We start from the raw sequence: 15250 nt of genomic DNA, 5'->3' as shown, positions 1-15250 counted from the left end.
AGCATGGGGGGAAAAGTGTGAGGAAGACAGAGATTTAAAAGACAAAAACCAGAGGCCATGTGTAGCCATTTGGATCTTGGCTCAGAAAACAACTCATGGGGCACTTGGGTGGCTCAGTCGGTTAATCATCCGACTCTTGATTTTGGCTCAGGTTGTGAGATTGAGCTCCATGTCTAGCTCCGCACTGGGTGTGGAGCCTGCTTAAGATTCTCTCTCCCTCTGCCCCTTCACTACCTCTAAAAAACCCAAAAAACCAAAAACAACAACTCATGCTGTAAAAGACATTTTGGGGACAACTCAATATGTATCTTAGAGAATTATCACTTAGCATGTTGAACATAAGGATATGTAGGACATTTTCTTACTTCTTAGAAATACATACTGAAGGATTTAAGGACAAAATATTGTGACGTCTATCATTTAAAAGAATAAAAAAAAAATAGATGCAATGTCCAGAATGGGCAAATCCATAGAAACAGAGTGCAGACTGGTGGTTGCAAGACGCTGGGGGAGGGGGATGAGGGGCAGTGACTGCTCATGGGGACAGGGGTCCCCTTTTGGGAGGATGAAAATGTTTTGGAAGTAGGGAGAGGTGGTGGGTGCACAACTTGGCGAGTGTACTAAATTGCCACTGAACTGCACACTTCGAAATGGTTAATTTTATGTTATGTGAATTTCACCTCAAGAAAAAAGAGGGGAAAAGTAGATGAAGCAAACATAAAATAAATTCACAATGGGTACCGCTGGAGGATGACCTCGAGACTGGGTGTTCATGAGGGTGGGGTTCAGGAGCCTGCAGCCCCAGCATCCCAGGGATGGTGCTTGGAATTTCAGGATCCCAGCCCCACCCCGGATCTGCCAGAACCAGAATCCGCTTATTAACAAGATCCCCAGATGATCTGTGAACACACTGGGGTTTGGGAAGCGCTGTGCTATACTATTCCTTTCTGTTTGAAACTGTTCATGATTATAACAATGAAAAGATAAAAGAACTTGCTTATGGAGAAGCATTTCAAGCAAAAATAGGCACTGCTTTTTCGCCAATTCAAAAATTAGCAGCTTAAATAACGAGTGTTTTTGAAGTGTTGAGAAATGTGCTAATGTCTTTGCCTGAACATCCTCACTCAATCCTCAACCTCACCCGGGGATGGGAGGAACGTGCTATTATGATCACTCCCGTTTCATTGACGGAAACTGGGGCCTGATTGTTGCTGGTCCCCTGTGCAAAGTTAAATGCTGAGATAAATAGCAGAGCTGGGCTTAAATCCCGACCTTTGGTCTCCAGACCACAGGGTGAAAGGTTCTGACTTTTCACCCTGAAGAGGCTCTGTGGCCCCAAAGGTTGCAAGGTCCCCACCTGCCCTCTCTTCCTTAATTCATCCACTGAACATTTATGGAAGGCCTCCTGTTCCCTGTGAGCCAAGGATTCACTGAACCCCAGGAACTCAGGGGTGACCAGGACTTGCCAGGGCCCTTGGAGCTCACAGGCTATGGGGTGTGACCATCAGGCAATCGATGCTGATATTACGGCATGTGGGATCACCGATGGGGTGTCTGCAAAGGTGAGTGCCTTGGGCGGTCATGGGAGGTCAGGAACCATTTGCCAGGTGGAGGGAACAGCCAGAGCAGAGGCTCGGTGGCAACACAGTGTGATATGCGTGGGAGACTTGCAGGCATATCTCCCTTTGGCCAGAGGAGGGTGGGTCTGAGTGTGAGGGGCAGGTGCGCAGCGGTGGGGAGGCAGGGCTGGGGGCTCACCTTCATCATGAGAACGATGGTGTTGAGAGCAATCATGGCCATGATGGTGTACTCGAAAGGTGGAGATACCACGAACTGCCACATGCGGTACTGGAAGCTCTGCTTGTTCTGGGGCATGTGTCGAGTCAGCGGCTTGGCACTGATGGCAAAGTCGATGCAGGCTCTCTGCGGGAGAGAGGCAGGGGGTGTGAGGGCCAGAGGCAGGACAGAGGCGGCTGGACCCTCCCCATCGAACTGGCCAAGGCTCTCCGGCACATCTGCTTGAGTCTGCCGCCAGCCCGGATTCCTCACTCCCATAAGCTCTTCCCCACAGCCACTTTCTTCTGCCAACGGCTATGGCATCATCTGCTAGATCTCGCACTGGCATGTCCCGTTATCTCTCTGAATCCTCTTAGCAAACACGGGAAGTGGGTACTATCAGTAATCCTAATTTGCAGGGGAGGAAAACAGGCTCAGAGAAGTTAAACCACTCGCCTGAGGCTGCACAGCTGCCAACTGGCTCAAACCTGAACTTAAGCCAAAGTCTGGCTTTGAAGTCTATCCATTCTTTCCTACTGAATACTTTGCTTCTTTTCCTCCTTCTTTTTGAGGGAGGGAGGAATAATGGCTATTTAGTCTTAGGGACCAGAAGAGCAGAGGGAGGATGCATTCTGGGTCCTCCACCTAGTTTGGATGATTCTAGAAGGGCAAAGGGCCATGTCTATACTCTCCGGAGGACAGGATTTTCATTCATAGATATTCACCACCCCGCCCTCGGGGAGATTATGCTTCCTCACCCCACTAACATCAGACATAGATGTGTGACTTGCTCTGGTTAGTGAGTCGTGGACACAAGTGACTTGTGTCACTTCTGGGCACAGATCACAAAAATTGCCCATGGTCTGCCATTGTCCTCTTCTTCTTTTTAAAAAATATTTTATTTATTTATTCATGAGAGACACCGAGAGAGAGAGGCAGAGACACAGGCAGAAGGAGAAGCAGGCTCCCCACAGAGAGCCTGATGTGGGACTCGATCCCATGACCCCGAGATCATGACCTGAGCCAAAGGCAGATGCTCAACCACTAAGCCACCCAGGCATCCCAGCATTTTCTCTTCTTGATCCGAAGTGTTTCAGAGAGGAACCAGAATAAAGATGATGGGGACCAGAGCCACCTGGTCATGTGGTGTTGAGCAAGAAATCAATCAACCTCTTTGTGGATTCCTGGCACTGAGATTCTGGAGCTGCTTGTTACTGGGGCATAGCCCAGTCCAAACTGACTGATACAGACACCTTGGGTTGGTGTGTTTTTCTACCGGAACCCCATGAAGGGTTGCCCTGCAGAATGAATTCTCCCTGGACAATGCTGCTGTGCCCTCCCCAGATGCCCCCAAAAGCCATTTCCTGGGTGTGCATGTGTGTGCGCATGAGCACACGTGTGCGTGTGGTGGTGGTTTTGTCAATCTTTAAAAACCGGGAAGTGGCACCTCATTTTTCTCCAGGCTGTATTCCTCCATCATCTTATCCCCCTGCTCCTGGAAGGTGATGATGATCAAGGCCACGAAGATGTTGACGAAGAAGAAGGGGAAGACCACGAAGTAGACGACATAGAAGATGGACATCTCCATGCGGTACCCGGGGCTGGGGCCTTGGTTCTCGAAGGTGGCATCCACAGAGTGCTTGAGGACCCTGTGAGGAGCGGGGTGGGTAGAGGGGAAATGTGGGACAGGTCACGGGAATGGAGGGGGATAGTAAGAGAAAACAGCAAAGAAATGAAAATAGTCACTGTTTTCTGACTCTGACTGCTGTGGTTACTTTGTGAAGCCAGAAGCCTTCCCAGCTTCTCTGTCTGTGGGAAGTGCTAGCAACAGGGTCATTTACCTCTACCACCATGTATTGAGGGCTATCAGGGGCTGGATGTGATTTTATTCATTTTCTTGGCCACCTTCTCAGGGAGGTTATCACGGGCCCCATTTTGCACACGAGGAAATCGAGGTTTACCAAGTTAAAGTGACTTGCTGAAGTTCACCCACTAGGGCCTGGCCAAGTTGGGATGGGAAACCAGGTTGGTGGTGATGGATGGGAGGGTGTATGGGGTCATGGAGGCAGATTATTGGCGTGTGGGGGGCATTTAAGCATAGGTGGTAGTGGGAGCTGAGGAGGGGTAGTAGGGATGGACATGGGAGTGTGCATGTGTATAGCTGCTCTGAACAGTTGCACACATTGTGCACTGCTCAAGGGTTCTGCATCTAAGAGGTGCCATTCATACCGCAGACATGATAGATTTGTATATTTATGATGACAACTTTTGGGCAGGTGGCCATGAGGTACCTCATTTGAACAAAATCATTAAGTATATTGCAATGATTTTTCTGACAGATGGAAGTGAAGTCTGTCGAGGAAGGGCTGTCTAAAAAATTCGCTCAAAGGTGCCGTCTGGGCTAGCACTGGCCTCTTCTAAATGGGTACTAAGTGTGTGTGTGTGTGTGTGTGTGGTGGGGGGTGGGTGGAAAGGCACTTGAGGGTTGGTGTGTTTCCTGAGAGCAGAAGGAGGGAGGCGAGGATGCTGAGGGCATACACTTGCATTTCTGAGACCTCTGGGAGGAGGACCGGGACTAGGGTGAGGAGAGTGAGGCACTTGCCTTGGACATAAATCAAGGAGGTGCCAAACCTCTCAGTTGTCAAGAGAAATGGATTTAAACAAATCACAACGAATGCCAAAAAACAAAAACAAAAAACCAAAAACGAATCCAAAACCAATAACAACAACAAAAAACCCATAATGAAAAAAATTAACATTTTAAGTAAAGACAGTTTAAGTAAAAACCGGACTTGCACGATTCAGCCTCACCCTAGCCCTGACCTTACTCTCGGCGAGTCAAAGGGACTCAGAAAATGTCATGTCCACACCCTGGTCTTGGAGATCTGTGCTCATCAGCACAGGAAGGGTTAAGAGGATGTGATCGCCTGTGTCTGTGGAGTCTTCCTGCAAATTCGAAGCACTTGCCCGTTCTGAGGCTCAGGGTCTGGCGAACTGAGGGCTGGATTTCTGCCCCAGCACGTACAGGCTGCTGGACAACCCCTCATGCGCCTAGCAGGGTCTCCACCTCGGGAAGCCAGGAGCAAACCCCTCTTCGTCCAGGCCTGTCTCAGCACTGGGCTCTCGGACCCTTCCCCATCCTGTTCCCTGGGTCCCCTGACTCCTCCGTGGGGCTTTCTGACGGGCCACTTACTGTGGCCAGCCTTCTCCTGTGGACACGGTGAAGAGAGTCAGCAGAGCCCACAGCACGTTGTCATAATGGAACTCATACTTCTTCCACTGCCTGTCCCGAGCCTTCACCTCGTTCTTCTCATAGAGGAGGTACTTGCCGCTGCCACAGAAAATCGGGGCCATTAGTGAACAGAGGAAGAGGACACTCATCTTTGGCAATTGGAGATTAGGAGGAGGAGGAAGAGGGGCCCCCACCAGCCCACACTGTATCCCTCAGCCCAGGAAGCAGCAGGCCCCCCCCCCCCCCCCCCCCCCCCCCGCCGCCTGTGTCTCCACATGCGCATCCAACTCGGAGACAAATCTTTACACGAGGCCTGACTCAGGACCAAGCACTCTTCTAACATGAAAATTTCTAGTCCTGCAGGTGGGAGCTTTGGGGGGTTGAGAGGAGAGAGAGAGAGAGAAACATCTCTGGATCATCAGGCCAAGGTGGGGTGGGCGGGTGGAAGAGGGGGGCGGCTGCTGCTTCTTTTCAGGGCAGGACACGAGGCTTAGCCCCAGACATGTGGCCAAGTGTCTGGGGTCTTTCCAATGTCAGGCCATAGCCACCAAAATAACTACAGGCTGACAAACTTCTCATCCACAGCTCCAAAATCTAGAAGGTTCTGAAAACCAAACATTTTCCTCTTTACTCGGGGCAGGGGGGGGGGTGGCATGTAATGACCCACAGACCAAATTTGCACCTGTTTATGGCCCACAAACCAACAACAGGTTTCTACGTTTCTAAGTGGTCGAAAACAAATCAAAGGGATGCATTCATGACAAATTAAATTTACTTGACATTCACATTTTCATTTCTAGAAATAAGGACACAGACACGCCCGTTTGTTTCCGTTCTGGCTGTTTGGAGTTACAATGGCACAGGAGACAGGGGCTGCAGGCCCCATAAAGGCAAGAGTACCCATCCTCCGGCCCCAGGCAGACAAACTTTGTCCATCTCTGATCTAATTCGTCTGGCAACGAAACCTGACCTGACCGGACATGAACGAGGCTCTTCCTACTTGTTATCTGTGCCATTTGGTGTAAACAGTTGCATGTTTCCCAGCAGAATACCAGTTAAAACGGTTTGATTACAGGAATGCCTCAGGTTCAGCTGAGGGTGTGATGTCCTATGTAGAACGGGCCCTATATGATTTTTCTAAAATCGCAAAATATTCTGAACTTTGAAACGCATCTGCTGGTAGTGGTTTTAAGATAAGGGAACGTGGGTGTGGGACGCCTGAGTGGCTCAGCGGCTCAGCGACTGCCTTCGTCTCAGGGTGTGATCCTGGAGTCCCGGGATCAAGTCCCACATCGGGCTCCCTGCATGGAGCCTGCTTCTCCCTCTGCCTGTGTCTCTGCCTCTCTCTCTCTCTCTTTGTGTCTCTCACGAATAAATAAATAAAATCTTAAAAAAAAAGATAAGGGAACGTGGGTGTGTATTCATATCCCCATTTGACAAAGGCGAGGACAGAAGCGATGCACCAAGTGGCACTACTGGCCACCTCCGCTGCTACCAGCCCCCGTGGGGGACTCTGAGGAGAGCAGAGACCCACCGGCAGTCTTTCTCGAACTCCTTGGACTCATCGGTGCAGTGGAAGAACTTTCCCTTGAAGAGCTGCACGGCCACCACGGCGAAGATGAACATGAACAGCATGTAGACGATGAGGATGTTGAAGACGTTCTTGAGTGAGTTCACCACACAGTCGAACACGGCCTGCGGGGGAGAGGCAGGTGGAGTTGAGAGAGGGCGTGAGGGGCTGGGGGCCCGCCTGTGACCCGTCTCCAGCAGCCTGTGATACCAACGTGTTGCCAATGTCCCATTTCATGGTCAAGGCCATGGGCCGAGTCATGTGGCTAAGGCCACGTAGTTCTGGGAAGTCAGTGCTGGGGCTGGACTCAATTCTGAGTTTCTTTGCCTCTAAAACCTCGTATTAACCCCCCGGAGGAAATGGGACCACTTCTGGGAGCCTAAGACACATGCACAACTCTTGAGGGCAGGAGGAAAGGGCCTCCCTAGAGAAGTAGTTGCCTGTTAATTCTGTGTCCCTGCCTCATGCGTCCCCTTGTCCCCCTCCATCTGGAGGTATGCTCTCCCTCACTTCTGCCCAGTGAGCAGGAGGGGGCTTTGTGGTTTTGAGAGACAACTTTATGCACCCAGATTCTGGCCCTGGGTGACACGGAATCTTTCCACCATCTCCCCAAGAAGGCAGGGGTCCCGGCCTGCAACGTCTCCCAACTGTTCTGCTTCCAACCACGGTGGGTCCCAACCACAGGCAGGCAAGTCTCCTCGAATGTACTGGAATTTCAGGCTAGCTCTGTATTTCCAACCCCCCCCTCGGGGTGGGGGAAGAGGGTGCACAGCTTTCACAGGGGCTTTGGAAGGGGGCTGCCACCCAGCAGAGGGTGAGGAACCCCAGCACTGAATATGGCTGGACTTCCATGTATTTCAATGCAGCAAGCTTTCATGTCCAAGACAGCCACGTATCGGTGAGTGACAGAGCCAGAGTCATGGGGGAGCGGCACACCCAGGTGACCGCTAACATTCCTTTAGGTCCCGCAGGCACCCAATGCGAAGCAGTGCTGAATTACACAGTAACAGAGTTATTCACTTTGCACCCTTCCCTTCGTTCCTTTTGAGCGAAAGAGAAAGTCTTGCTCAGTTACTACTCTGTTAACACCTAACCCCAAAACTCTTCCTTTTCATCCCGGAAAGAGTAAGCACCCATGTCCAAAGCCTTTTTCAGGCAATCTTCCTTGGCTATATTTTAATAATGGTATCTTATTTGGGGGGAATGTATTTAGTTTTACCTTCTATTAGCATTGGGTTCTGGTTTTCCACCTTGGGAACCTTGGCGTAGAATTTGCTTTTAGTTCAGTTAAATTAAAAAAAAAAGTGATGACTTTAATGGTAAGTAGGAAATAGTACAGCTGGCCCTCAGGTGGAGCATCAGTTGAAAAGGTGTGTTTGAATGACTAGGTTGCATTTCCTTCTCTTTTCTCCTGTTTCTCCTGAATGACAAGCTTTGGGAAATGCTGGTTCATGCTACTTTGGCATGAGAGATAACAGAGCCTAGAACAGGTTGGTGAAAAGTTAAAAGTTATGTGGGACCAGAAACCTAGTTTCCTGCTGCCCACATTAGGGCTGTGCCCTATTTTATCCATATGATGTCCTCCTGTGAATCAGGAAAAAAGGGATCCCAACCTTAAGACATTTCATCTAATGGAAAGCTGTCATAATACAGATTTTCTTAGATCAACTCCCTTACTGCCATCTGCTGGAAAGTTGTAATAATGAATATATCCATAGATGACGGATGTGATGTTATCAGCACCCCTGTCAATGTAGTATCCTTGAGCAGTGTGCAACCTGTCCAACTGTACATGGCAACCCTGACAGGCCTCCCACACGCCCCCGTCTCACCTTGAGCTTTGGCAACCGCTTGATGGTTTTAAGAGGTCGTAGCACCCGGAGGACTCGGAGGGATTTGATTGTGTTGATGTCCTTTCCTTTGCTATTGCCACTGTGGAGGGATGTTAGGGTGCGGAGAGGGGAAGACAGGGAGCAGAAGTCAGTCTGGGTGGTAGGTGGCCCACAACTCTGTGTGACTCCACCCTCTCAGGCCTAAAAGTCTGGGGTGAGCCTGGCATAGTCCTGCCCTTGCTGGGGAAGAGTGGTCAGCACCCCTGCTGTGTTTGGGCTCAAGAGGTAGTCAGAAGATGGACTTCGGTGGTTCTGGTGGCAGGATTTAAGGGCCCTCTGCCACTTGGCTGGGTTGAGTACCTTCAGGGGGTGGCCCTCAGACCCAGAAAGAGGGGACCTGGCTGCCCTTACGCTCATTGGAGGTGGTCTTGGTGGGCTCTTAGAAAATGGCATTCCTCACCCCCGCTTCCAACAGGATTCAGGAGATACTTAACGTGGCCCTCCCCCAGTACTCCCTGGGCCCACCCGAGAGGAAAGAACCAGGATATCAGATGCCCATGTTGAACCTCTGCCATGGTCTCTTAGCCCATCTTTCCAGAGAGCTGCATAGAGGTTCAGTCCAGGGTCTACTGGACCTAATCCTTAGCCATACAACCCCTGCAGATGCCACACTACCCTTGGCCAAGGACCCCCAGAGGAGGATACTGGGTGCAGCCATCAGAGGCTTGTGGTTAATAGAACTCACCCCCTGCCCCGAGTTGCCCAAGTCAGAAACCCAAGTGTCACGTTCAGCTTCCTATCCTCTGACCCCAACCGGTTACCCTCCTCTCCTCTCCATCAACATCCCTGGCCACTGTCTCATGCTGGACTCTCATTACCCATTTCCCGGCTTCCCCCCACTCCCTGTCTCTCCTTCCACCTTTTCTGCACACAGTGGTCCAAGCCAATGACCACGTCACTCTCCTCAGAATCCTTCTGGAGCATCTGAATCCCTAGACATGAGAACTTCTGGTACGGCACTCAAGGCTCCTCGAAATCCAGCCCGACTTACCTTTACCTTTGCATTCCCACCGTCTCCTACACACACCAAATCCCAGCCACATGCTCTTGCCTCCCTCTGCTTTTGCACATTCTGTTCCTGCTGCTGGAAATGCCTTTCCTCCACCTCTTCACTCCCAGGACCATGCAGCCCCCAACACCACGCTAAACGCTCCTTTATCTGGCAGCCTGCCCTGATTGCCGGTGGGTTCAACTGGCCCCTACTGCTGTTCCACAATCATCTTTGGTTCCGTTTTTGGCTTCAGGCTTTAGACCCGAGGGGTTCGGGAAAACCCCTCAAAGGCTTAAGCTGTGATTTATTCCTTGATGTGTCCATTTTCCCTTTAATCCTGGTTCTCGTCCCAGCCTCGCCGTGCACCTGGTGTGTGGTCTCAGGATGTGCATGAACAGATCCAGATCCCAGAGTTCTTTGAGGGTCCCCCAGCAAACATCTCCCTACAGTTACCTCGTGGGTCATGCATAGTAGAGCCATCCCGGGGACCCCCACCGTGGTGTGTCGGGATATCTGGGCACACCACGTCCCTTATTTTAGATTTCCTTCCTCTCATTTTTCAGGGAATAAAGGGGGGGGGGGACTGGACGTTAGCCTGCAGGGCACAGCTGTGCTCCAGAATTCAGCTGGAACATGTTTTTCCCTTTTTAGAGCCAAAGTCATCATTGTTATCTCAAGGCTGTGCCCCTGAAGTGTGCAACGCACATCAAGAGAGTCACTGGGATAATCTGAGGCAGAACAGGGACACAATTAAATAAGTGGATCACACAGGGAAACCAGCTATTTCTTCTTCAAGAATCTTTCAGGCCTTTTGCTTTAGTAAGAGTGGAAGTCTCCGAGATGTGCTAGGAGGTCTTTAATGCTTTCCCAGCACTCACTAATTTCTCTTGAATCCTAGCACCCGGCTTGAGTGTGACAAGCCACAATGCCACTGTTTCACTCCTGTGGGATTCACCTTTCCAGCTGTGGTTCTGTCTGAGGCTAACAATACCGGCTGTACAGGGATGATCTAGTTTCCCAGCAAAACTGAAGTGAAGTTTAGACTATGTGCTGGTGGAAAAAAATGTCAAGCAAATGGACATCTAGCTTGTATGTGGAAACGGGTACAATCCTGAAGGGCTGAATGGCTGACATTGGGAAACGTGCCTCCCATGGGCACATCTACTCCTCTGAAAAGGACTCCCTGGCCTGCCCCTGCGGCAGCCCCTCTCCCAGGATGTACTTCGCCCTTGGGTGAGGCTGAGAAATAACCTTTTTTACTGAGGCATTGAGGAGTGTTCCTGGCAGTTTGGGTACTGAGCATGCAGGAGCAGCTTGATCCAGGAGTTCTCACAGAAAACAACCCGATTTTGAACCACTTTGCTGAAAGTGTAGATGCTCCTCGGGAGGCTATACTTTTTCCTCCCAGAGCCCAAGTCCTGGTTGTGTGGACTGACAACCCTTCTCCCATGTTGGGGTCTGGACACGCTTACTCCTCTGGTAACCAACCCCCCCATGCTTGTCTGCTTGTTGAAATCAGATCCCGGAGAGGCCCCGCTCCCCCATGTCCTTTCTATTCTCTGCCAAGAACTGGACTAATGGTGGGTCATGGTGGGAGCAGTGGCCCAGACCCCTTAGGGCTCCTTCTCCCTGAGGAGAAACTAAGGGGGGCTCTGGTCGCTGCAAGCAACAGGATGGCAGTAAGGACAAAAGGCCATGGAAACCGGCCCAGAACCAACACAGCTGCACCAGGGCACGGAAAACGAGAGACAAAATGAAAGAGAGAGAAAGAGAGAGAGAGAAGGAAAGGAGAGACAGAGAGAGAAAACTTTACCGTGTACTGCTCCTGGTGAGGTGGCGTCGGAAGGAGAGACAGATCGTAAGCGGCCTCAGAAGAAAGAACACAGAACACACACATACACACACGCACACCTGAGAGCCCCCTTGCCCCGCCTGGGCACCAGGAGGGCAGCCTCAGGCTTGCGGCTCTGGCCGACGTCCATCCTTCCATCTGGAAGCCCCCGTTCGGTCCCCTGCCCTCGGCAGGCTCCCGGCACTGCCCAACAGCACCAAGAAAGCCAAATTTCCAAGTAGCAGGACAGCCAGAAAGTCACCAGTTACCAAAGGCGAACTCGCCACTGAAGGTCACTGCCAAGAGCTGGAGAAATCCTTTTTCTCCAGAGGTTCTGGGGCTGGGAGGTTTTAGAATGGCTCGAGAGTCGTGAGCTTTTGGAGTGGGGGCGCCGGGGCTTGAATCTCAGCTCTGCCCCTAACTGTCATCCTCATCTATGAAACAGACCTGGGGGATTCTGATGCTTCGTGCGTGGTAGCTATGGCCTTGGCTTTACCCCCTGAGTCAGGAAGCAGAGGGAGGTTAGCAAAGAGCTCCGATTTGGGGTGTAGTTAGAGGCAGCTCCCGGGAGTCCTGAGACGAGCTCTTGGCATCTGGCACAAAGCCTCACGCAGCTCAACTTTGGAGTCAGGCTTGGTGTCACTACGACTCTCCAACCACAGCTGGAGGAGGTGAAGGCCGGAGAAACCCGGCTGCCATCAGAGAGGGGAGGCCCTGCTGCCGGCAGGTACACTCCAGGACTTCCCACCTGCTGCCTCTTTCAAAGTTAGTATTTCTAAAAACAGAATGGTTTAGGGGCACCTGGGTGGCTCAGCGGCTGGGCGTCTGCCTTCGGCTCAGGGCGTGATCCTGGGATCCTCCATGTGGGGAGCCCGCTTCTCCCTCTTTCTATGTCTCTGCCTCTCTGTCCGTGTCTCTCATGAACAAATAAAATCTTAAAAAAAAACAGAATTAAAAAAATGAAAACAGAATGGTTTAAATGTCTACAAATATTCCCGTTGGATTTTTTCTCCCCTCTACCTTTTTATCTTAGTGGTTCTCAAAGCTCAATGTATCTAGGAATTATTGCACACTTAGACTCACGTAGATTCTCCTCTGTGATTGTTGACAGATCTCTCAGTGACAGTGATTTCTCCCTGACCCGCTACCTTTGGGTGTAAAATGTGAGTCTTCTGAATGTCACCATGGTTGCCTGTGGGAAGGTGGCACCATCATGCCTGTTTTCCAGATGAGGAAGCTGAGGCCCAGAGAGGGAGAGTGACCTGCCCAAGGTCACACAGCTAGGAAGTGGCAGGCTGAGATTCAAACCCCAGTTCGTGTGTCTTGCACTCAAATCTTCTTTCCATTTTATCACACATAAGAAAAAAGAAAACGCCTTCAGTGCAGGGGCTGTTTTGAGGATGGGATTAAAAATGTGGTAGCCTGAGGGCTCCTTCTTTGGCTTCCTGGCAGTTGGGCTCCCGAGCATGCAGGAGAGGCTTGATCAAGGCGTCTGTCAGCTGTGCTGGCCTGCCTTGAGGGAGGAGTGGCAGCGCCAGATGGACTCTTGGCAGTGAGGGCAGGATCCACCAGCTGCTGAGAAATGTCAGTTGGCCGCCCCAATGCATGGGCACAGAGCGTGATATCATGTGTGATGGCTCATGAGATGGTGTGTTAATGGTGGTCGCATGGACATGGCGCACAGTCAGTGGAAGGAGCGGGACACGCACACACACACAGATCTGGGTGAGGTGCAGGAGGGGCAGAAACCCGTTAGCAGAGCTTCGACACATCCCTTGGAGGACCACAGGGATAGTTTTCCCACATCCGAGACGGGGCCACGATCATAGCACTGATGCAGAATCCTCGCCTCCACCCCAAAAGGCCAAAACAGAAAGATTTCTTTCAACAAAGAAGGGAGCAGCCTCGTGCCCCCGTCCCCTGGCTTTTGAGGAACCCAGGCGGGCTAAGCTGTCAGGCGTCCTTCTGCTGGTTTGTGAAAGCTTCCATGTTCGGGGCTGGGAGATGGGCAGCGACCCTGAATCGGACGGCCGATCACCTTAGTGACCCTGCCAGATTCGCTTCCCTTCTCAATCCCCCTGGGCCTCAATTTCCTCATCTACAAAATGGGGACGATGAGACAACTGCCCACAGGAGGTTGTTGGTGAGAACTGAATATGTGGAAGCTGTCACTGTTAACACCAAGTTGTTTTTCTATTTAATGGGGAAACTGAGGCACAGGGAGGCTAAGGGACTTACACATAAGAGACAAACCAGATAGAATTGCAGGAGCCTCTTTCTAAAGCAGTTAAGACTAATCTAACACCTCTTGGAGCTTTTAGCTTCATCTATGAAGAGGTGGGCACAGGACAGATAAATTGAGCTAAAAGACCAGAAAGGAAAGAAGCAAAGGACTCTGGGGTTGGGTACTCAGGCTGAGACCCTCAGAGAATCCCCCATTCCTGCCAATATGACATCCAACATGGAAAGACAGTAAGCAAAGTTTTTTTGGGCAAGAAGCATTCTCAGGCAAAAGAGGCCAGAACCCTGCAGCCAGGGGGCAGGATTCTGAAACTTTTCTGGGGAGAAAAGTTGCAGCTCAGGGGCTCCTCCTCTGGCTTTTTGGCAGATTAGCCCCGGGCATGCAGGAGTGGCTTGATCAAGGTGCTCGGCCAGTTGTGCTAGGCCTGCAGCCCTGCCTTGAAGGAGAGATGGGAGCATCAGACGGATTCTTTGCAGCAAGACAGGGAGGGTGTGGCAGGGATTCTCAGGATCTACCTCTCCTATTCCTATGACCGTCATCTAAAGGTGTTCTCACGGCTGTCAGCTCTTTTAAAATACCCTGAGAGCTGCTGGCACTTGTTAGGATCCCACTGGCAAATTCTAACCGCCCCCCCCCCAAATTCCTGTAAGATCTATGAGGCCATCGAGGCTGAAATGATGTCCTTAAATCCCAGCCTGGAACCTTTTCCTTGCATAGGAATTGAAAAAAAAAAAAAAAAAAAACCAACCCAAAAACATTCAAAACAGGGATTTTCAAGGTCACGGGCTGGCTGGCTTTATGCCTGTAGCAACTTCATAGAAGCAGTATAAAAGAGTGACTACAAATATGCTGCCAAATTTTTGTGAGTTGTAGGCTCATTTTGAATGCCCTTGTATAATTTCATATATAAAATGAAAATTCAAAAAAAAATCAGCTCCCTCTAGCAGATTCTTTTGCAACACAAAGAATCATCCTGCTGATTGATTTTTGGTTGAAAAATAATTTTGATTTCACGAATTGTTTGCTTAAAGTAGAGCCTAATTGTAGCTCCAGGGATCCTAGAAACAGCATATTGTAAACTATAGCTCATTATGGCAAAAGTTCTACGGTTGAAAGTCCCAAGTCTTTTGGAGGCTACTCCTTCCCCAAATTGTGAGGTCAAATTGGGGGACAGAGGTGAGGCTGGGCAACAGTGGGGGCCCCCCTCTTCTTCACTGAACCATGTTGGCTCCAAAAGAGGTCTGGGAGGAAATTGCCAAGGCCAAGGGTGAGCTGATGGGGTGCAGGCCCACTTTTGTTCTATACCCAGTGGGGACCACAGAGGGCAAGACCCACCACCCTGGGCCTAGCTGGCAAAGGCTATGTGTGTATGGAGGCATGTGGCCGACAGGGTCCCCCTCTGACCCATCACCTCCTGAGCCCTAGGAGACTTGTGGGGGGGCTGCTGGGAAGACATAATCCTGGAAGGCCTGAGCAAGGATGGGCGACATGCCTGCCAGAGCTTGCCCCTCCTCATCGCAGAGACCACCACTGGTCAGAGCAAGGTGGGGACTGGGTCTCCTGATGCAAGAGCACGTGGCCGAGTGTCCACATTCTTTAGGCCACACAGGCCATGTTAGGCAGATGGTCAGGCCCATATCACCAAAAGATAAGGGCCAGGGTCGGAGGAGGGAGAGAGAAAGAGAAAGAGAAAGAGAGAGATACAGACAGAGAGAG

At 50.9% G+C, this 15250-nt stretch overlaps 1 protein-coding gene across 4 annotated transcripts in view; it reads right to left on the bottom strand.

Annotated features, from left to right (window-relative positions):
- CACNA1A (calcium voltage-gated channel subunit alpha1 A) overlaps window positions 1–15250 on the bottom strand; it is a 215369-nt gene that overhangs the window by 38297 nt on the left and 161822 nt on the right. For all 4 annotated transcript variants that reach the window (XM_055344578.1, XM_055344577.1, XM_055344576.1 and 1 more), the window contains 5 exons: window positions 8411–8510; window positions 6543–6703; window positions 4970–5107; window positions 3224–3425; window positions 1759–1923 (listed from right to left, as the gene is read on the bottom strand). In XM_055344578.1, coding sequence (XP_055200553.1) covers window positions 1759–1923; window positions 3224–3425; window positions 4970–5107; window positions 6543–6703; window positions 8411–8510 — 766 coding nt within the window. The remainder of the gene's footprint in view (window positions 1–1758; window positions 1924–3223; window positions 3426–4969; window positions 5108–6542; window positions 6704–8410; window positions 8511–15250) is intronic.

The sequence above is a fragment of the Nyctereutes procyonoides genome, unplaced genomic scaffold, assembly GCF_905146905.1.
Source record: "Nyctereutes procyonoides isolate TBG_1078 unplaced genomic scaffold, NYPRO_anot_genome, whole genome shotgun sequence".
Classification (NCBI taxonomy): Eukaryota; Metazoa; Chordata; class Mammalia; order Carnivora; family Canidae; genus Nyctereutes; species Nyctereutes procyonoides.
This window is presented reverse-complemented; position numbering and strand designations above follow the sequence as displayed.